The sequence below is a fragment of the Trichomonas vaginalis genome, chromosome III, assembly GCF_026262505.1.
Source record: "Trichomonas vaginalis G3 chromosome III, whole genome shotgun sequence".
Classification (NCBI taxonomy): Eukaryota; Parabasalia; order Trichomonadida; family Trichomonadidae; genus Trichomonas; species Trichomonas vaginalis.
In genome coordinates this window covers 20,417,975-20,440,401 of record NC_067205.1, presented here as the reverse complement: position 1 = coordinate 20,440,401, position 22,427 = coordinate 20,417,975, and the positions used below count along the sequence as shown (strand labels likewise).

Genomic DNA, 22,427 nt, shown 5'->3' with positions numbered 1-22,427 from the left:
TTTAAAATTTACTCAGAAAAATTTTTCTTTGTATATACACCATTCTGTACGTCTAAAAGACTTTTGACATTTGCCAAGAATGTTCGTTTAGACGCTGGCATATAACCATACTCTTGACAATATTGTTTATATTCATCATATAAAGACCTTTCATCTAATGACACAAAGTCGCTTTCTTCTATGAACAGTTCATATACACTCTTGTTTGCTTCTAACGATGTTTGTCTCTCTTCGGTATGTGGAATTTGTCTTGGATTGAACTTAGAAATATCTAATGTCATGAAATATGAGAACAAGTGGTTGTAAAAGTCAGATGTCAAAGTTTCTGCTAAGTCGTCAAAATATTCTGTATCTTGCATATGAGAATCTGACGTTCTGACAACTACATATCTTCTGTCAGAACTTTCTAACTTCATCGGAACAGCATTGTTTGAAACCATAATGAAGTTTGCAACATTCTCACAAACTCTTGAGTCTTTATACTTTCTTTCAACAACTCCAACTTTATCTGTTATAGGACTCTTCAAAGCATCTGAGTTTAAAACTTTTGTTGTATCTATACTTTGAAGTTCATTGCAAACTATAAGTTTCATATTCTCTATTGAGGAGTTAAACTTGCCACAGATGTTTTCTAAGTTTGTCATATTAGGGTTCGAATAACCTTCTAACAGTTTGCACAAAATATCTGTAAAGAAAGTATTCTTACCAGTTCCTTGTTTTCCAATTATAATGAGAGCAGTTTCATTTTTAGCACTTGGATGTTGTAAGATGTTTGCAAACCAACATAAGATATACTCATAAACCTTTTCGTTTCCATTGCATATAATTTCTTTGACATGGTCTAACCAAGCTTCTATAACATTTTCGTTCCATTCTACTTGTTCGTATTTATATCCAGTGAAGATAGAATAGAAGTTTGGAGATGGTGTATAGAACTTTATACCTCGAACTGAAAAATCTTCTAACTTTGACAATAAGATATCCCAAGCATCTAACATCTTCATTCCAACTTGTACAACTTTTATTTTCTTAAGTTTCTGTCTACATTCTTGTTCTGAAACTATTGTGGCTCTTGGTTTGTTAAAGACAACATCCCATTCTTTCATGACATAACATTCTGGGGCAGAGTCAACATAAATGACTAAACGTTTCAAATTCTCGACTGCTTTGTTATAGTCTCTAAATGGACACATATTTCTGAATGCTTGGAAGTCATAAAAATCTGAAACATCTATTCTGTACATTTTTATAAAAATAAAAAAATAATATTTTTTTATTCTTGACTTTGTTGTTCCATTTGTTGCATTTGTTGTTCTTGAGCTATTTGTTGTTGAAGTTGTTCTTGTAATACAATACTTTCACCAGTTGCATCTTCCAATTCGAAACTTTCTGCCGTCATTGACAAATACATAGGACATAAAAGTTTTACAGGAACAAAGTTTGCGTCAACTAATGTCAACGTTATACTTGCCAAAGTGTTTGAGTTCACTAAGGTTGAAAATTCTGCATTCGAATGAACAATAGGCAAACCAGCAGCGAAAGTATTGTTTATACGCATAAGTATCTTTTGGTCATAATAGTTTCTGTCGACATTCGAATAACACTTTGAACCTAAGTTTGAAACAATATATAAGATTGGTGTGCTTAATGTCAATGGAATAGACATTCCTTGTATGACACCTTTTCCTGTTATAGGAAACTGTTGGTAGTAAAAACCAGAAATAAGTTTTGTATTATAGCTCATATCGTTTATAGTAAACTCAGTCGGACATCCAAACATAATGAAACCTGCTCTAGTTGCAGCACATGTTACACCCGTACTTAAAGTATTAAATAAGTCAACAAAACCTGTTGGTGGTATATCTGAGTAAGTATCTTCAAAGGAGTATTTTTTACCATTCACAACAATAAAGTCTTCTGGTGTCAAAAGAGCAAAACAGGCTTTAGTCGTCATTGTGTTTAAGGTTAGTTTACAATATCGTCCTTGAGGACTTTGTAAGTTTGTTGTTATAGAATTATATGACTCAGGGTTTTTGGTCGTAATAGTATAAACCATTATGTCTTCTGCCATTTACTTAGCAAATAAATTTTAATGAAATGTTGTGGTCGTCAAATATTTTTATAACGTCTGGGAAACTATATTTTAAGTTCAACGTTTCACCTCCTTGCATAACGTATATCTTGTCAATGGCATTATATGAAACACCACAGCAACTAATGTCGGGTTCTATTTCTTTGATGTTTATATCGTCTGCCTCTGTCAAAAGTTTCAATAGTTCTTTCAAAACTTCATGAGGTGCAATGACATATGAGTTCACTTTTACAGGGTTGTGTTCGACCAAGTTTAACATTATACTTAAAGCTTGACAAATCTTCTCCTGAGTTTGAAGTTTGTCTTTCAGTTGTTGGTAGTCGTTTCGAATATCTGCAACAGAACTTAAGTCTCTGCTAACTTCAGGATATGTTGGTTCTTTTACAGGAACAATTGTTATACCATCTTCGTCTTCGTATGGTTTCCCCACTTCAACATCTCTGTCTTTGACATTGACAACAACACTTTGACTGTTTGTTTGAGTTGGTGAATTTAACTTCACATCTGCCACCGCCATTAAACCTTTTGAAACACTTACGCTTCTATTTTTCGGAAATGACATTTTACTTAGAATAAAAAGATGGACGTATTCGGATATCTTATTGAATTGAAGCAGAACAAAGTTTATACTCACAAACAATACAAATACATTGACAGAATAGTTCTTTACACAAACAATGGAAAATGTTATAGAATAGCAGTCTTTGCTGAACCTAAATATTTTCATAAAACAAAGAAAGTTGGTATAACTGAAATGGTGAAAGTTCTTGAAGCAGACAAAAATATAACTTCAAAACTTACAGATATTACTAAAGGAAAGTTTATAATACAATATTATGTCAAAACTGGCGTACTGTCAATATTTGACGGAGAGAAGTCAGTTCAAGAACAACTTACTGACCTGCTGCCAAAATCTGCTCGATGGAAGCTGTCGTTATGCCAATCTGAGGAGCCCCAGCAGGTTTCATCGAACGAATCTTCAAAAGAGCATCTTCCGTGAAAAGTGCTATTGGTTTTGTAAACTTCTTTGCTCTCAATTCATCTGGACCGTCTCTGTCACCAGTATATTGTATTTGAACTGTACCAACAGTTGAAATACCACCCATAAAGTCTTCTGAGTCAGCAAATGGAATGCCAAGCCAAAAGTTTGAACGGTCTCCATTTGTATATTGAGTTTTTTGACCTCCTGTATGAGTCCATACTTTCACATATGGCATAATAGAACTTTGCATTTCAGGGTTAATGGTTGTTGTGAAGTTGTTGTTAAAGTTCATAGCATCTAATGTCAAGTTGTATGACCTCATATCCTCAACTGTAGAATATTCTTCTCTTGGGTAATATTTGCCATCTATGTTTATATGATATTTAATACCAGGGTTGTAGAAACAAGAATAGTCATTTATAGTTCGTCTGAACAGTACAAACATAGTATCTGCATGTTTCATTGCAGTTGTTAAAGCAATATCTGTTCTTGCACCTGCGGCTCCTGGATTTTGGTTTCCAACTTCACCTGCAAAGTCTTTGACAGATATTTGGTGTATAGGGAACATAAGTGGAACTGCAATATATTTGGCAGCTAAAGCATTTGAAATATCTGGGTCCAACATATAGACTGCAAGTCTGCTTTCTATTCTCTTGCATTCAAACTGTTCGCATGTGAACTTAACTGGGTCCCAAGCAGTTCCAGCAGCATTGAAATAATAGTTTACTTCATTGTTGAAGTTTGAGAAACCAAAGTCTAAGTCAACTTTGTCTTTGCAAAATTCGGCGAATGACGTTTTATTTGTTCCCTTTACGTCTGTAAGAGTGAATTGGTCTTGTGTTGGTGCAATGACTAAGTTATTTTTGCTTGGAGTAAGTTCGATAGAAATTTTTCCTGCCCAGTTTGGCAAGTATCTTAAGAACCTAAAGATGAGGAAAGATGACAAAGGAACTCTAAGTTTCAGTTTTACTTTGGTTACTGCTGCTGCAGTTTGTCCAGAAAGGTTAACATAAACTCCTGGAACGTTAGGGTCAAGTCTTCTTATTTTCTCAATGGTGGCATACTGGTCTGTTTGTTCTCTAGCTTGTGGTTGTACTGAGTTTCTCAAAGCGAACCATTCATAGTTTGCCCATGTTACTGTTTGAACTAAGTCAGAGTTAGAATATATCTTATATCCCATGAAAACTTCTGGAGCATATTGGTATCCGACATAGAAAATTCCATTGCAACCTTTCTTGTCAGACAACTTGGCAGAAGGTTTTATTTCAATGTCTTGTTCCACGTATAAGAATGAGTTGTCAATAGAAATAATATGAAACCTGTCGCAAGCAATATCTACTGTTGTTGAAGAACCTTCTCCAAACTCACCTACGTTTCCATAAGAAACAGCAGTTGTATATTCGTAAGTTCCAGGAACTATTTCTGACCTTCTAATGGCATTGTCGCATTCGTTATACCATTCGGAAACATTTCCGTTCATGGCATCCAAAACTGTTGGCGTTATATTCTGAGCGGCGTACATTTCATATGGGTAAAAATATAGAATAGTTGGATTTATATATCATAATAAACCCACTCGTACCAAGCTTTACTTTCTTCCTGACTGAGTTTTTAACTCTTCTTTTTCCTTCATTGCCACTACTTTCACTAGATGAAGTTACTTCTTCACTATTTTCACTTTGTTCTACTCTTCTTCTTTGGTGTCGCTTTTGGTAACTTGCCCTCTGCTTCAAGTTGTTGCATCTTTGCCTCATGTTCACCTAGTATGTTGTAAATTTCACGTGTCCTTTTTGCCTTTGGGCTCTGGTCGCCCATCTCAGGTAACCTATATCCTAGAAAGATTTTGTCATAGTTTGTATTTGAGTCTTCGCGTATTGTTTGCATGACTCTTTCCTGAGTTTCCGGTTCAAGCTCTTCAAACAGAGCTTGTCCATATGGAATAAGCTCGTTTCCAAATATATGTTTTTGTAGCCATTCTGGTTTTCTTTCCATGTTACCAATAATATCTTTTGTGAATGGGAAAGCTTTTACCCAACGTTTCAGGCTTGCGTCATTTATTTCTGTAGTTTCCAAAGGAGGGACTTGTTCGTTTCCTTCAGGCTCTTCTAGCTGTTGTTGCTGAACTATTTCTTCCATGTCTGGTTGTATCTGAACTTCTTCCTGTTGAGTTTCTTGTACCTCATCTGGTGGTATATAAGTTCCACCAGCTGGCACATATGTTCCATCTGCAGCATAATGTCCTACCTGACTTTTCGTTCTTAAGAAAGCATTTACTAGGTCTGTTTTGGTCTGTTGTAACTCTTTTTCTTGACTTTCCACAACAGTTGCTCTAACGGCGTCATAGGCACTTTGAACTGCCTGTCTTGTTGCTGCATCTGTTATTTTCGTCATATTTTGTGCTACTTCTCTTAACTCTTTGTCGAAACCTTCAGACTTCAGTTTCTTTCCAGATGAGAAGTCGTTCACTAGTTTCACCTTACTATGAAGAGCTTCGAAGGCATTCTTAAAGTCAGCATTCATTAAAGCTTCATTTGAACTGTCTTCATCCGCTTGTATTTTTGTCCTTATTGACCCTATAAGTTGGGCTGCTTTAGCGTTGGCTTGGCATCTAACCAGTCATTATTAGCTTTTATAATATCTGCGCTTTTCATTGCCTTTTGCATGGCTGCGTCGTTATTTTTACTTTCTTGTGCTAAGTTTTCATACTGTACGGTTTGGTTTTGCAACTGTAAAAGTTTTTCTGCCTTTACATTTGCTTCAACTTCTTTTTTATACTCATCGCTATCCATATATGTCTTCAGGGCTTTTTGTTTTATTTCTTCATCTTTCAGTACTTTATATTGAGTAGTATGGTTTTCAAATTTATAACATCTTGTTCCAGTTTTGCTACTTCTGCTGCTTTTTCTGACACTTTTTTCGCATATTCCTCTGTACTTAGTTCTTTCAGTTGTTCTTCTTTCTTCTTTTTCTCTACGTTTAACTCATTGAGTTTCTTTGTGTGTCTGTCATATTCTAGTTTCTTTTCGTTTTCACTTATTTGTTTCTTGTATGTCTATGTTTGACTTTTTGACATCTGCTATTTGATTTTTGAGTGAACTCAAATTCATTTGACTTTGAGGGTTATAAGCTGTTCCGTCTGCAGCTCCACCATAGCCTGCCATTTTCGCTAAAAGTGCCGCTCTTAAACCTCCACTCTGTGCACCAATAACTCGGTTTAAAAGCATAGGGTTGCTTGACATTTGTTGCAACATAGTGGGGTCATTCATCATTTGTTGTTGCAACTGTTGTTGTGGTGTCAGTTTTACTATTGGATGTTTCAATGCTCCCTTCCTCTTACGTATATTCTTACGTAGCTTACGTGGCATTTTAAGTGAAGTTAAAAAACGGTTTTTGACAGATGTTTATATGACACTTTTTGTTCAGCTCAAAAAACTACTCGGTCAAAGTGTTGTCAGTTTTGTAAAATAACCGTCCTATCTCATTCTATAAGGGGGAAAGTCTTCTCAAAGTATACTTCCTTGGAACGCCTGTAACTTTTCCTGTAGCGACAATAGACCCTTACTTGTCCGGACAAAGTTATACTATTTTGAGCGCTCTACAAAAAAGTCAACGGCTGGTCGGCTGGGGTTCGGTCCTCCTCTTGGGTCTTGGGAAAAATTTCTTATGGGCTAGAGGGCGCAACGCGCCTGGAAGCCCTCCAAATATAAACTTCATTTATACTAAACATCTTCAGGGCTAGAGGGCGCAACGCGCCTGGAGGCCCCACTACCTTTTTTTTACATTTTGCATCCATGATATATGATAAAACTATTTTCTTTTATAAATTTCGAAAACCCAGCATTCAAATCTTATTCATTCAAATTTTGAAATCGTTGAAAAACTGTCAAAATTGTCAAATGACAAAATTTACAAAATGCTCACGCTATTGAGTTTATTATGTATTGGGATTTCAATTGATTCCGTTCGACCGGCCCTTACAGTTGAGAAAATGAATACTGCTAATCTTGAAAGGGACGATACAACCACTGACCTCAATTCACTTGCATGGCAAGTAGCAAACGATTTTCATCTCGAGATATCTAATGTTACTAATCATTTCAGACTTGCCAAGTATTCTAGGATTCCATGCAAGGGACTCTTATTCAGAATTGATTTCAACTAAGTCGACGGAAATGAAAAGGCTGTCTATCTTGGTGGCAGTGTTGTCAAAATTACTAATAACAATGGTGTATACACTGTCAATTGCCGCCAAGCAACTGTCCGTGGAAATGTAAGAACTTTTCTTTACCGTCCCAAACGTAGTAGTTCTCAAGGTGGTTATGCGATTAATACAGAATTTCCTCACATATTTGGGGAGAGGGCTGTACCTAATTATAGACCGGTAATAGATCCTTCTTATCGACTTACAGGCCAGGACATCACAGAAATCTATAACACTTTATACCGCCAAATTGAAGGCCAACTCAACGCTTACAAAACAATTTAAATTTATAAATTTTTTTATAAATTTATTATTTGCAATATTGGATTCTCCCTATGAGCTATAATTATATTTATTATTATTCAAAATTATAATCACAGGTATAATTTCTGTAATACCCTATGTATAATATATATTATAGAGAGGTTATCGATTTTGTAATTTAATCGTCGTCGTTATCGATTTTGTAATTTAATTGTTATCGTCTTTTTCTAAACGTGCATTTTTACATTAAAAGCAATGCAACTCCAAAATTAATTGGTATTTAGACTTTAATTAGGTGCAGACAAACGAAATGCAGTCCAAATATTTTGGTGATATATGAATTACATAAATTTAAGGAAATTGAAATTATATCTTTTTAAATTTTTAGGAAAACAGATTTATAGAATTGTTTAAGTCATCAAAATAATGCAGACTTAGGTCAAATTTTCCAAATTTAATCATTTGCAAGACTTTCAAGCGACTTCAAAATGTCGAAATATAAGTCCAAAAATAAAATTACGATTACAGTCTATCCTCAATTATTATCACGCTAATTATTGAGTGACCCATGCGTTCGTATGTATGTAATACCTTTTACAAAGGAGATGAGAGAGATAAACTACATTTACAATTTAAATCTGATGTATTTACTTGTGACATTTACAAATGTAAATGTTTCTCGTAATGTTTACATTTTGTAAGTATAACGAATAAAAATGACGCACTTTTTTTACAAAGTCAAATTATTGTTCGATTTTTGCAGCTTGTAAACGATTAATTGTATAAAGCAATTGATATTAGCACGACATAACTGAATAATTCTAATATTGAAATCAAAAGCCCTTAAAATATCATGATATTTTAATTTCATAACAAATCTAGGAGACTATTTGATGAAAACATATCCGATGTGGTTTTTGTTGTATTATATAACTTGTTATTGACTTCTTAGCTTTCCAAATTTTTTTCGATAATGAGAAAACGAATGAAAAATCAACATTTGGTCCATTTAAAATTTGATTTGTTTACATTTTTTTACTTTTTGAATTTCAATTTATATTTTCCTCAAGAAATACTTTAGATTTTAAGAAACTAAATCATATAATCTACTAAGAAAATATATTAAATCCTATAATACTCAAAGTTTTGTGATAAATCCGATCTTTTTTATTTTACTTTTATTATGTTTTTGCAAACTTAAGGTCCTCACTAGGTAAAACATAATACTCTTTGAAGTTAAGTTATTTATTACAAAATTGAAGAAATATGTGTAAAATATAACACATAATTTAGTTATTTGACTCAATTATTAGTTATGCAATATCAGTTGTGTTTATATCTGCGTTATATCACGAGATGCATTGAATTGTCATAATTAGATCACCGTAAATCTTATCAATTTTTGATACACTTCCGGTGAAAAATTTAGCCTTGACAATAGGATGAAATATATTGTAAAAAATAAATTTTAGATTTTGAAGTTTATCATTTCGAATAATGAAATATAAACAATACAAATTTTCTGTCGTTTCGAGATTCATAAATGATCGGAATCTTCCAGCTCCGACTGAAATAGAACTTTCGGAAGCTAATTTTCAAGACGAATCTTCTTTATTAAGATTTATTTTGGATATCCCTAAGGATTTAAGCTTTTCCATTGACTCATATTCAATGAATCTTTTGATACATTTCATTATCGAGCAATCTACACAAAATGAAACAATATTAAAATTCATAATTCAAAATTTCACTTCTTCGAATATCTTTCAAATAGATTTGATACTACTGGAAAATTTATTCGAATATTTATCGCATTATATTAACCAGATTTTTTTCATTTTTTCATTAAAATTAATTCATTTTAAAGCTTTAGATAACATACAATACCTTTATTTATCAACATTTTCCGATCAATATGATGAGATATTACGTTTCATAAGCAGCAGTGACAATTCTCTCTATATCATCGATACATTTATTGCTTTGATTAAAAACAATATTCTTGACGTTGAATTCTTCCAAAACGCAGTTTTACTCAAGAAAGAAATTTTTTCTAGTATTATTGAGTACGAAAATCAATATTTAACTTATGCAATTGCAAATTTCTTTACAAAATTATTAAAATATTACCAGATATGCAACTGCTCTTCCATGTTCGGATATACTAATATCAAATTATTTCAACTTTTTTAATGACGTGAATTCAATTATAAATAACGAAGATTTTGTTTATCTTCTCAAATTTATAGTTTTATTTTATAAAGCAGTCGATATAACATCTGAGATGGCTTTAGAATTCATAAAAACACTTGAAATTCTGCGAAGTCTTTCTCCTCACTATTCATTTACAGAGTATGTAGTTCAGGGGTATTATTGTGTACTTCCTCTTATACCCATGCAAATTTCATCTACCGATTTTTTAAATTCACATGAATTTTTAATTAATTATGCAATTGAGAATTCAAATCTTCACAAATATTTGAAATTATATTCCAGATGTTTCCGCAGATTTGATAGCGATGAAATATTCAAAAATGTTTTTCATATCTTAAACCTTGTAGAAGTTACAACAGAATATTTATCAGAAAATCAGGATCTTTCTGAGAAACAGATCTTTATTTGCAACGATATCCTAACGAGGGTTAATTTAATTTAATTTTTATTTTTTATTTCAAGTTTGAGTAAACTTTCAAGATAATCTATATAAGCCTTTTGATGTTCTTCATCTAGATTCTTGTTTAATATGTGATGAATTTGATTTTTTTTTGAAAATTCAAGATAAAATTCTTTTTTATCTTGATCAACAACATGAACAATTCGAGTACAGCGTAACATTTCATCAATATTTTCTGTTTTCTTCGTTTCTAGATATTTTTCAAATATTTCTTGCGGAATCTCATTTTGATATACCCATTTATTTTTTTCCGGATGCTGATCTTTGTACTTAACGAAATATTGCTTGACTATTCGCTCAGAAACAACATATTCGATCTCTTTTCTCTTTCTCATTGAATATTTGTGACACTTTTGAATTCAATCAAATCAAAAATATTTGAAATTGCTAGAATTTTTTTCTTTCTCATGAATATTTGAAATGACTCAAAAGGAAAACTCGTTCGATTCAATTCAATTTTGAATCAGAATTTTTTAAGGACCAATAAATCAAATTATGTTAAGAAAATCTTTTTTTAACTCAGAGTATCAAAAGTACGTTAAACCTTCAATTTTATCTCATGTCGGAAAGCGAACCGACAATAGTGGAAGAGAATCAAACTATATCAGTATCCATCCAAGCTATTGTTGATGAAGAAAAAGGAGATGGAGCTGATATGCTGGATTTAATTCAAAATGAATTGAATTCCCGTAAAAAATTGAAATATAGAATGGAAATACCTGAAAATCCCCAATTCCAATTCTCAAGGAAAGATATAGCAAATTAAAATTTACAGATCCTACAGAAGCTGCTATATTTATTGCAAAAGATTCATATAATTCTTTTTATCCATTAAATTTTGAGCAAGGAAAAAAGTTTCGTTGTCCTAACTGCCAATTTTGCATGGAGCTTGTAAAGACTCATGAAAATGGTCAACTTTTCTTCATTCCAGTAATTAAACACGAGCATAGAGCAAAGCAATGCAAGCCGAGTAACAATATACCAAAAATTCTTAAGTTGCAAGCAGGAAAAAAAGTCTATGAATTAGCAAATTCTGATAATGTTCCTCAATGCAAAGAAATTTTTGCAAAAGAATTGAATATTCCCAATGCAACTTATACGATGTTCCATAATATAGTAAATAAACTTAAAGGAACCACAAAAGGGGATAGAATTCAATCTTACAATTATTTCTCAACAATTTTTTCAATCATAAACAAAATCGAACAAGGATTCTGCGAAATGATTTTAGTTAAAGAAGTTAACAATGAAATTGAATTGCATACATTTAAGAAAGGTGATGAATTACCTGAAAATTCAAAAGACTTTCAAATTTATTCATTTATTGTAATTCCTCCAATAACTCATTTTTACATGCAAACACAAGCTTTTTGCGGAATAATTCAAATTGATGGAACGTTTTTATTTTGTATTAAAAAAGGAAACTTACTCATTATTGGTACACCTGCACCAAATAATAGACTTATCCCTATTGCATTTGCATGGTCTGTTAGTGAAAATACGATAACAATTAAGGATATGCTCACTAAATTGAAATCTTTTATTCCACCAAGCAGATTCAAGAATATTTATTCCGATCAAGGTCCGGCAATTATAGCTGCTGTTAGAGAATCAGGCTTTTCTTGCGATCATAAATTTTGCTTACGTCATTTTGCAACAAAAAGAGAATACATCAATGTCTATTCCGAAATTGTTGAAGTCGCTTACGCAGACCATCCTCAAAAACGAATTGACTTGATTAAAAAGTTAGAAACTCGTTTACAAGAGGAATATCCAAACTGCGAAAATAATCAGGATCTCTTTAAGTACTTAGATAGTATTAACCCATTTGAAGGATTCGCTGACTACACCGCTGGCATACTCACAACATCTCTTATTGAATCCCTTAATGCCGAAATTAAAGATAAATGGGATACATATGAGTTAGTATGGGTAAGTCGTGTACTGAGGCACTGCGCGCCTTCGTACACCACTTAGCGGGTTTGACACTTTACAAAACCGTTAACGTATATTTTACAACACAAACGACAACACTAACTTAACCTTAAATATTTACAAAGCCACCACCCACTTCACCTCACTAACGTTTTCACAAACGACTTCACTAATGTAAAAAATAAACGTTCTCATTTACAAAAGTATTGCAACTCTTCCCATTGCTGTGCTTCACACAATAGTTCATATTCTTCAGTATCGCTGCTGTCGCTCCAATCGTCAGAGTCAAAGTCACTGTCAAAATAAATGTTAGTAAGTTTTGACAAAGCTAATGAAACACGTTTACCGTTTGTATCGTATGCTTGTATAAACTTTCCATTCTTCATTCCTTCATAAACGCTCAAACTAACTTTACCCTTTCTCCCTCGTATCTGATAGAATGTATTTTCACGAGGAACGAAGAACAAATTCTTGAACTCATGACCGTTGTAGTTTGTTATCTCAATAGTTTCATCATTTACATCCAAATAAAAATTTTCAGTAAAAATAAAATAAACTTAAAAATTAATGATATCACCACCCTCACACGTATGAAAACATCCATTTAAATTTAGGTGAAGTGGTGAGATCTCACCTCTTTTTTCACCTGTTTTTTCACCCTGTTGAATTCATTGCTTTATAACTCTCTTCCTTGGTTTCTTTTTAGTTGCTTTCTTCACGTCTGTCTCCAACTTGACTGTCTTTCTTCTTCGTCCATAATGATACCAGTTACTTCCACCAGTCAATGGGTCAAATGGTCGTTCATAAGGGTTTCCATACATTCCATAGGGACCATACGGAAGAACTACTAGTGGAGAAGAAACATTTTCTTTAGTTCCATCGACTCTATTTAAATGCATTGTTTCACCTTTCATCTGGTCATTAAAGTCTTTTGCGTGTTTTGCAAACTCATCGTCCTTTCCTAAAGCATTTTCTGACTCAGTCGCAACCAAATTGGATGCTTTATTTATGAGCCCTATTTTTTTAATCTTAACTTCTTTGCAACCCAGCTCCAATCTTTCCTTTATTTGCATCTAATGTCTTTGAAACCCTTCCTCCACTCATTTTATTTACTGCGTCATAAGCTCCAAGTGCTTTTGCTCCAAATGCTAATGCTTTTGTTCCCATTGCGCTAAAGCTGCCCAAGCTACCATTTACACCATATTAAAATCATCTCTCTTCAATATTATCTCATAAAAGTTCTCGTTACTGGAGAAAGTCAATGAAACATAAGCGTTCTCACGGCTTCGCCCTCACCGCTTTGCGGTCTATCTAACTTCTTTCTTATATCATCTATACGCTTCAAAATGTCTGAACAATTGCTAACATCTTCTACAACAGTTATTTCATCATGAATGACCTTCAAGAACAAGCTCATTTAATATGCAATTAAAATCATTTCAATAATGAGTCCATCCTTTCCATCTTTAGTAGCACAACATTTTTCATTAAAGAAGGTTCGACAAGTCTTATGTTAAACTTACTGACAAAGTTTGTTATCTATAATGCTTCGGCGGCGAATACATGTAGTTTGAAAGACATAATATAGATTCTTCAGCAAATTCACTTATACTGGATTTTATAACAATGTTCTCACGAGACCAAATACACACAATTGACAATCTTGTAAGCAATCCTGCTGAACCTTCTACTGTAAATGTCGATGGTAACATTCCACGAAGGTCATCTATTGACATCGTTGAGTCACTGTATTTAAATATTTCTTAAAGCAATCGTCATTATCTAACCACGTAATAGCTTTGAAGTTTTCATTCGAAATATACATCTGCTTCATTAAATGTAAAACCTGACTTCTTTGCAGAGATGACTTTAAAATCTATTGAGTTTGTTTCAAAATTATATGCTATGGTAACTTCTGAAGGTAATGGATGTCCTTCCGCAGTCAGTTGTTCTCTCACTACCGTTTGAAGCTTTGTGTTAAAAACTTTCATGTCATCTCCTGTGTCTAGGTTCACATACACAGCAACAGGGAAACTATCTTGCTTCTTTGTTTCATTATTATATCTCAAAACATTAAAGTTCTTCAATAATATTGTTCTTCCTGCTGGAATACTTCGAACCTGTCTGATTTCAATAGCTTTCTCACCTCCTACATACTCTACCCAGTGTCTTGGATATTCATAAGTATACTGACTTTCTTGAATTTTGGTAGGTTTCATCATAACGTGTTCATAGTATATCTTTATACTCTTGTCAGTTAGACTCGGTGCTATGTTCTGAATATTTCTGACTTGCATTTTTAATGGAGATAAAATGAAGCATTTAATAAATGACGTAGATGAAGACATGAATGAAACTACAGACAAACTTAACTCTTCTCTTATTCTTCCTTTCAGTAAAGATTATGAGTTCTGTTCAAATGGCGTTTATTTCTATTGTGGAAAGATGGGTTCAGGTAAGACATTTAATTTAATTCGTCATATACTCATAACAGAACGTTTAGGAAATGACTCTTACTATGACCAAATCATTATATCAGCAACTTCAGACTCTATGGACTCAACAGCGAAAACATTTATGTCAAAAGTTCAAGCCTCTGTCGTTAAAGTTCCAGACAGTGAACTCATTGAATTTCTTCAACGTTACATTCGACGTAAGAGGAAATATTATGCCATCGTTGAATTTATACAGTCAGGAATGCAAAAGACTTCTGAGGAGATGGAAAGAATTATTGACAAACACCACTTACGTCAGTACTCAGGAGTTTACGATATGAAACGACTTACAAACTACATTCTGTCAAAACTTTCAAAATACCCCTTCAAAAAGTATCCTTCAAACACTCTGCTCGTTTGTGACGACTTCGCTGGTAAAGGTTTAGTGTCAAAACCAGACTCACCATTAGCTAACATCATTACTAAAGTCAGACATTACCACTTAACTGTAGCAATACTTATGCAAACATGGAGGTTTTTAGCTTTAAACATAAAACGTCTCATAACTGACTTCGTTATCTTTCAAGGTTTCTCACGCTATGATATTGAACTCATATGGAAACAGTCAGGTATAACATTACCTTTTGAAGAAATTTGGGAAGCATATAAGTCTCTCATCTCTCCTCGTTCATACCTGAGATTCATATCATGACTAATACCATTAAAGTCAAAAATATTCCATGGGAACGACCAACATTGTTTTAAAGTTTAACCTTCAATTGACTGATGGTAAACAAATTCCATGCATCTCTGTCGCCATTTCTGTTAATATTTTTGCTGTCATTCATATCATCCACTTCCCCATCCGTTAGCTTTGAGGATATGCGTTAGAATAGCTGTTCTTAAATGAAGGCTTTTCACCTTTGAGAGCATAAACTCTATAACTTTCTGCATACTTTTATGTTTTGAACCTCCCGAGCCATCATTGACATAAATTTTTATAGGCTTCCACCATTTGTTCATGTTCCTGCTTCTTCCCTTAGCTCTTTTGTTCAGTAGTTCTACATCTTTATACACAGCACCTGTCTCAGTGAATTCAACAATATTTTCATTCGTTAGCTTTACATTCAAACCCTTGTCGAGTATATTGTTCATTTCATACATATAAAAGGTTTTTATTCTATATGAAATGAGAAGCAAATCCATCTTAGCTGGTGCCGTTAATGTTCCAATTGAACCAACATCAAATGTTGACTCACGAACGACAAACAATATTGTCATAAAGAACTATAGTTTCGGAGTGTTTGAAAGAAAAAGAACCAGATCTTAAGTCGGTGAATTTAAACACAACTTCAAACGCTAACGCTACATCAGATGTTAAGTTAGAGTATCCACCACTGGACCAAGTTCTTTCAAGAGAAGCCAACGACAACCCTTACACAAATGTTCAAACAAATCCTTCAGATAACGTAGACCATTACCTTCTTCAGTTATACCAAACAATTTTACTCAAAGACGATAAGAAGCTTTTGACAAATCTTATAAGCAAGAACCAAATAATTCTAACAAAGGAGGACCTTGAAAATGTTATATCACGAATAACAGGAAAGCAATGTGTCATTGACTATCTCGACCTGAAATCGAATGCTGTGGTCAAAACGCCACTATTCATGAAAATAGGTAACATCCGCATCATTGAAACACCAGGTACTCCAGGAGTTGAGTTTAAGTATAAATATTCAAACGAGTATACAAAACTATCTACTTACTATAAGCTTTGTTTGAAATATGTTTTAGTAAATTAAAGCAACTTATAGTATCTATTCAAAACTTCTTCAACAGTATCGAACTCATCTTCATAATGCAAACCTAATCTTATTGACTTGGTGCAGTTTTCACTAACACAATATTTTTCTGTTCTCTTGACTGACATAACTAACTCATTTGTTTCATCAAACAGCAACAACCAAAGTTCATGACCTAATACATAACATTCATACTTTATATTTTTAGCTCTGAGTTCTCTTGTAAGCTGTTGCATTTAATATTTTCTAAAAAGTCAACTTCAACAGTCATTCGCACTGGTGCCTTCAGTTCTACAGGCTCTCCTTGAAAGTCAACAAGTCTGAATTGCATGTCTTTCAAATTGTGAGGGCTAATGCGAACCCATTTACCTAAATGAGTTACTATGACAGGAACGTTTGGAATGAACATTGAATTTACTTCATAACAGAAAGACTTATATTCTACTGAACCTTTACTATTAACTCCTGAAATACCTGTGACATTAGCTATTTTTGACTCAACGTACAAACAATTACCATAACATACGTATGGAACAGATTTCATCTCAATCGTTTTGTCAACACTTTTCAAAGGAAATGTCATATGGTATGCACCCAAAAGAAGTTGTACTCTATGACTCATTCGTGTTATCTTGAACTCTTTTCTTGCTACTGAACTTCAATGTTCCCTCAGAAGAGAGTTCGACATCTATGTTGTCAATAGTTTCTTCATTTATGAGAGTATCTATGACTCCAGCAATTTTATCTATTCTGTACTCGGCTCTGTTAGGAAATGTTATAACACTTCTTTTGTCATCTATTTCAATCTCTATGAAATCTGTTTCATCTGTTATGACAAAAGTTGCGATAGTATTGAAGTCAACAACTCTGAAAGCAAGCGCTTCATTCTGAAGACCTAAGTTTGTTTGTAGCTTTACTGTCCCGTATTCGTTTGGGTCTGTACTTTGCAAATAGAACAACATTTTATTCTCATTAAAATATGACTATTGCTGCATATGCGTATGAACACAAATGAAGCAAGAAGAGCACATGAACTAGTAAACGAAAACTCAACTTTAACCATTGAAGGCAATGATTTAGTTCATTGACGATGGAAACTAAAAAAAGTCATTGATTTCGATACTTTTAACACTTAACCCATTCATTACAACAAGCAAGGTTCCCATCATAAATGATGGAACGGTGCAATATATAAATTCTACAGTAGATGCCTCATTAGTGAAAGTACTGAATATTCTCATTGAATTGTTAAAGAGCTTTCGATTTGACGACAACATTAAATGCCTAAAGAATTTAGTCATGAATGAGAAACAAATTCTTGGCGTTGCTGGTAGCAGTAATGATGTACACCTTATGACATTAGAATATTATAACGAACATAAAGATGAACTGAAAGGAGAAGAGGTGACCATGGACCTCAAGGACCACAAGGAATACAAGGAATTCAAGGAATTCAAGGAATACAAGGAATACAAGGACCTCAAGGCGAAAACGGTTTGGATGGAAAGGATGGAAAGGATGGAAAAACTGCTAAATCATGGATATGGGACCTTATAAATACTGGTTTAACAGCTGCTTCATATGGAGTTCTTCAATACCAAATCGGAAAGATATGGGCGGTACTTGGTGAAGAAGCTTTAAATGACGTTAAAAATGCTTTGAACTTCATTTCAAATGGTTCTGATACTATTAAAACTTTATCTGGTTGGATGCAAGAAACAAGGAGTCAAATAGATACTGTAAGACGTATAGCAAACAATGCACGTACGGGATTGGATACTTTACGAGAAGCACAAAATACACTAAAGGAAGCAAATGATATTCTTGGCTCAGTATCAGACATGCATGAAGATTGGCTTAAAGGTATTGACAAATCTTTAAAAAATCACAGTCAGTCTATTGCTGACTACAAGAAAAGTATAGATTTTTTACATAGTGCTATGGACGTACATGATGGAAGCATAAGGAACTTACTTAATGCTAACAATAACTTACCAGGAACTATTAAAGCATTTATAAAGTCCTTTGTAAAACCTGGTGCTCTAACATTTAGGTCTTTGAGAGCAAGAGCATTGAAGTCAAGAGATGCAGAAACTCCAACAGAACCTACAGAAGGAACTGAAACAACAGAAACTCCAGAAGAACCACCAAAACCAACAGCTAATGAAATATTGTTCGAATATTTTCCAAGGTACTCTGTTCTCATTGCATACATTCAAGAAATACTTAAGAAAGCAGACTTGACTTTAGGAGATGATGAAAGTTCTGTATATCTTTCGTTCCAGTTTCAAATAGCAGAACTTTTGAGACAGATATGCTTAATGTATGACAACATCTCTGATTTCACAAGATATGATGACGACCATGACCCGAACACGGTGAAGAAGAAGTTTTACAAACATCCATTAAGACAGGAAAGGTTTTAACACAAAGTCTCATTATTGACACCAAAGATGGCGAAGTGGACGTTCTTCAAGAGCTGAAGAAAAATACTTCTTCGGGAGGTGGTGGTAGGCATGAACTTGAAATAAATGAGATAGAAGAGAAATTAGCCGAAAAAGCAGATAAGGAAATAAACACAATATCTCCGATATAAATGAACTTCAAGCTACATTAAATAGTAAAGCGGACAAAAATGAACTTGACGCAATGAACAAAGTTTTGAAATCTCATAAACACAATATCTCCGATATAAATGAACTTCAAGCTACATTAAATAGTAAAGCGGACAAGAACCATGTTCATTATATAAGTTTCAGATGAACAGATTATAACGGACTATCATGGATATTTAACACGAAGTGATGAAGCGAAGACAAAAAATGTTAATGAAAGAAGATATATAAATACATTCGTGCTAAAGATTATGACATAAGCTGTACTGTACAGTATGATGTAGCTAAAGCACCAGAAGCATTTGGTTATACCGGTGAAATTTATGCCTCTACTTTCAATGTTAACGGTGTATTAGTTGAACCAAGATTTACTTTGAGAGTTAAGTCAAAAATAACGTTTGAAGATGCTATTAAAAGTAAAGCTGACAAAGATGAACTCGAAGCAATGAACAAAGTTTTGAAATCTCATAAACACAACATCTCCGATATAAATGAACTTCAAGCTACATTAGACAGTAAAGCCGACAAGAACCATACACATAAATCCTTCACTACTGTTAGAGCAGACGACATAATATTGAACTTTGACCTTGGTTCAAGTGCACCATTAGAAAATCCAAGTACAAGCGTAAAAGATACTCTTAACAATTTAGATAAGAGTTGCAGGAATATCGAAGATCATGCCAGAAACTTTGAAGCATATGAACTACCAGCAATGTTAGATAAGAAAGCTGACAAAACAGAGCTTCAAACATTAAAGACAGAAATACTTCAAACATTATATCCTATAGGTTCTATTTATACGTCAATGAATTCAACAAATCCAGCAAGTGTTTTAGGTTTTGGTACATGGCAGCAGATTGTAGACAAATTCTTATACTGTGCTAACTCTTCAAAGCAAACAGGAGGTTCGAAGAAAATTACTGAAGCAAACTTACCCGCGCACACTCATACAGGAACTACAAACACAACAGGTAGTCATTCACATTCAATAACAAAAAGAGGTTATACAAATCTTGCAGCAGGTTCGGATAGACAGGGAATGTATAGATATGATATTTCAAGTGACCCAGTAGATTCAAGCACAGGTATTTTCTGTGGAACCACAGGAAATCATGCCCACACTTTCACAACAAATCCAACAGGCTCGGGTGCAGATTATATGCCACCATTTATGACTGTATTTGCATGGTACCGCGTTCAATGAACGCGCTTGAGCCTAGAATAAAATCTTTAACTTTACATAAATGAGCTTGAAAGAAGTATTCGAACAACATCCATGGAGGTCATTTAAGAAGTTCAATGAAGCAGCAAAAAGTTGGGGATTTACTAACAGAGCTGAAGTGAAAAGGTTCTTTGACAAAAATGTTGTACATCAAACAAAAATAAACCCTTACGACTACTTTTTACCAATTTACTCCAACACTCCTGACGCATACCAATTTGACACTCTCATTCAAAGCAGAAAAGGAGGACATAAACCATTCCTCATCTTCATTAATGTTAACACTCGCAAAGCATATGCATATCCAATGAAAAATAAAGGAACTCGTGAAGTGTTAAGAGTTTTACAAAAGTTTGTAGCAGAACATAGCCCAAGTACTTTAACATCAGACCAAGACAGTGCATACCTCAGCAATGAAATCACAGATTTTCTCATTAAGCATAACATAACTCACTACACTACTGAAGACCATAACCATAACATACTCGGCATCATAAACCGCTTCATAAAGAACGCTCAGAGATTTAAATCAAGAGCGAGACTTTACCGAAGAAACAATGAAACATTTTCTCGAAGTATATAATTCCTCAACACATTCTACAACAGGACATACACCAAATTCAATGACACAACAACAAGAAGAAAAGTATATACAAAAGAAACGAAGCCAAACACAAAATATCAGAAATTCAACACAATTTACCCCTCATTCCTGGTACAAAAGTTCGTGTAGTTCTTGACGACAAGCCGTTGACAAAGAAACGTTTAAGGTTAAGTAGAAATTATTATATCGTAGACTCTACGCAAGGTAATGGATATCTTATAAAAGCTGCCGACGACTCTATTGCATTTTATCCTCGTCATAAATTAGTCGAAAGTAGTAATGGCAAACTTGCTGAAACCATTGACGAAGCAAAGCGAGGAGTGGTTATTGAAATACTTGGCTATAACATAAACGATGACACTTATAAAGTAAGATATGAAGGAGGTGTTGAAGATGTTATACCATCTAAGAACTTGAGAGAGTCAAAGCCAACACATCTGGGACCATTAGAGCGGGAGTACTGGAAAGACAAAAATAAGCCAGAAAGAATAAGAAAATTCTTCTAAACTTTTTCATTAGATGTAAATCAGACATGAATGAGAACAGTCATGATATCATTAATGGTACCATTTATTTTTGTCATAAATTTACACCAAAAATAATGTTTAGGGTAGATGGTTAGATCTAACCTCATTTCTACCCTCATTTCTACCCTCATGAATTTTCATGAATTCCTTAAGATAGAAAAAATAACGCTAATTTTTTTCTAACAAATTTTTTTATTTTGTATGTAAAGACAATAATGTCAGTCGAAGCAAAAACATTCACGAACAAATCTAATGGTGAAACATTCACAAAAGGCACTTATAACGGTATTGAAGTCTTACGTAGAGACAAGGATGGTTACATTAATGCAACAAATATGTGCCAACAGTTTAGGAAAGACTTTAGAAAGTTGTTGGAAAATAAGTCCTGGGAAGAGTATTATAAGGCATTTTGTGAAGAATATAGCAACAGTCTGAATTCCGGCGGTTGCTTTTTATACAAAATTCATGCAGGAATTCCTGATGAAATCAAACAGGTTAGAGGAACGTATGTAGACCCAAGACTTATAAACTATATAGCAATGTGGGCTTCTCCAAAATATTGCATAGCAGTTGGAAAAATTATGGACTCCATAGACAAGAAAGTTCATGAGAAATTAGATGAAGAAGAACTCGAAGATACAGTGGAGAATGCTAAACCTTTGTTCGAAGAAGAAGTTGGAAAAATGTGTGAAAAACGATTAGAACATGAACGTGAGATATATTATGGTTATAGAGATTCTCCATACGAACTAGACCAATGGGAACAAGAAGATTTAAAGAGAGAATTTAGAGAATATGAACTCGCTAAGATAGCATTTGAAGCTGCAGAAAAGAAGTTAAAAGTTTGGGGTCGTTTTGTAAAAAAATATTGTGAGTAAATGAACCATTTATTTTTATTGAATTCACCAAAAATAATGTTTAGGGTAGAAGGTTAGATCTAACCTGTTTTCTAACCTCATTTCTACCCTCTTGAATTTTCATGAATTTTATATATTAATGTTTTCGTTATGCCACTTTGTGCCGTCAGTCAGTCAGTCAGTCAGTCAGTTTAGGAAATTTACACCAAAA

General features: G+C 33.7%; 6 protein-coding genes and 7 pseudogenes across 13 annotated transcripts, besides 4 other annotated features; 6 read left to right on the top strand and 7 right to left on the bottom strand.

Annotated features, from left to right (window-relative positions):
- Positions 1-4,542: part of a mobile genetic element that runs on past the window's edge.
- On the bottom strand, positions 9-1,106 carry TVAGG3_0735230 (uncharacterized protein; the record flags this gene model as incomplete). The annotated part of the gene is made up of 1 exon (XM_051244678.1): positions 9-1,106. One exon carries the CDS (start codon positions 1,104-1,106, stop codon positions 9-11), a length of 1,098 nt encoding a protein of 365 aa, XP_051091265.1.
- TVAGG3_0735220 (protein of unknown function, DUF4106 family) lies at positions 2,076-2,609 on the bottom strand (the record flags this gene model as incomplete). Its single annotated transcript, XM_051244677.1, has 1 exon — positions 2,076-2,609. One exon carries the CDS (start codon positions 2,607-2,609, stop codon positions 2,076-2,078), a length of 534 nt encoding a protein of 177 aa, XP_051091264.1.
- On the bottom strand, positions 3,177-4,254 carry TVAGG3_0735210 (protein of unknown function, DUF4106 family; the record flags this gene model as incomplete). Its single annotated transcript, XM_051244676.1, has 1 exon — positions 3,177-4,254. A coding segment is annotated over one exon (1,078 nt), but the record flags the coding sequence as incomplete, so codon positions are not given.
- A 206-nt stretch (positions 4,543-4,748) lies between the features above and the next one.
- TVAGG3_0735190 (protein of unknown function, DUF4106 family) lies at positions 4,749-5,210 on the bottom strand (the record flags this gene model as incomplete). The annotated part of the gene is made up of 1 exon (XM_051244675.1): positions 4,749-5,210. One exon carries the CDS (start codon positions 5,208-5,210, stop codon positions 4,749-4,751), a length of 462 nt encoding a protein of 153 aa, XP_051091262.1.
- Positions 5,211-5,936: 726 nt separating this feature from the next.
- On the bottom strand, positions 5,937-6,439 carry TVAGG3_0735180 (annotated as a pseudogene). The gene has a single exon. A coding segment is annotated over exon 1 (503 nt).
- A 1,261-nt stretch (positions 6,440-7,700) lies between these two features.
- Positions 7,701-7,907: a mobile genetic element.
- Positions 7,908-10,582: 2,675 nt separating this feature from the next.
- Positions 10,583-12,135: a mobile genetic element.
- TVAGG3_0735160 (MULE transposase domain-containing protein) lies at positions 11,096-11,969 on the top strand (the record flags this gene model as incomplete). The annotated part of the gene is made up of 1 exon (XM_051244674.1): positions 11,096-11,969. A coding segment is annotated over one exon (874 nt), but the record flags the coding sequence as incomplete, so codon positions are not given.
- Positions 12,135-22,427: part of a mobile genetic element that runs on past the window's edge.
- On the bottom strand, positions 12,817-13,315 carry TVAGG3_0735140 (annotated as a pseudogene). The gene has a single exon. A coding segment is annotated over exon 1 (499 nt).
- Positions 13,625-14,445, bottom strand: TVAGG3_0735130 (annotated as a pseudogene). Its single transcript has one exon. A coding segment is annotated over exon 1 (821 nt).
- Positions 14,495-15,348, top strand: TVAGG3_0735120 (annotated as a pseudogene). Its single transcript has one exon. A coding segment is annotated over exon 1 (854 nt).
- On the top strand, positions 15,773-16,388 carry TVAGG3_0735110 (annotated as a pseudogene). Its single transcript has one exon. A coding segment is annotated over exon 1 (616 nt).
- On the top strand, positions 17,688-18,543 carry TVAGG3_0735100 (annotated as a pseudogene). The gene has a single exon. A coding segment is annotated over exon 1 (856 nt).
- On the top strand, positions 20,745-21,338 carry TVAGG3_0735090 (annotated as a pseudogene). The gene has a single exon. A coding segment is annotated over exon 1 (594 nt).
- TVAGG3_0735080 (uncharacterized protein) lies at positions 21,575-22,237 on the top strand (the record flags this gene model as incomplete). The annotated part of the gene is made up of 1 exon (XM_051244673.1): positions 21,575-22,237. The coding sequence occupies one exon, from the start codon at positions 21,575-21,577 to the stop codon at positions 22,235-22,237; it is 663 nt and encodes a 220-aa protein (XP_051091260.1).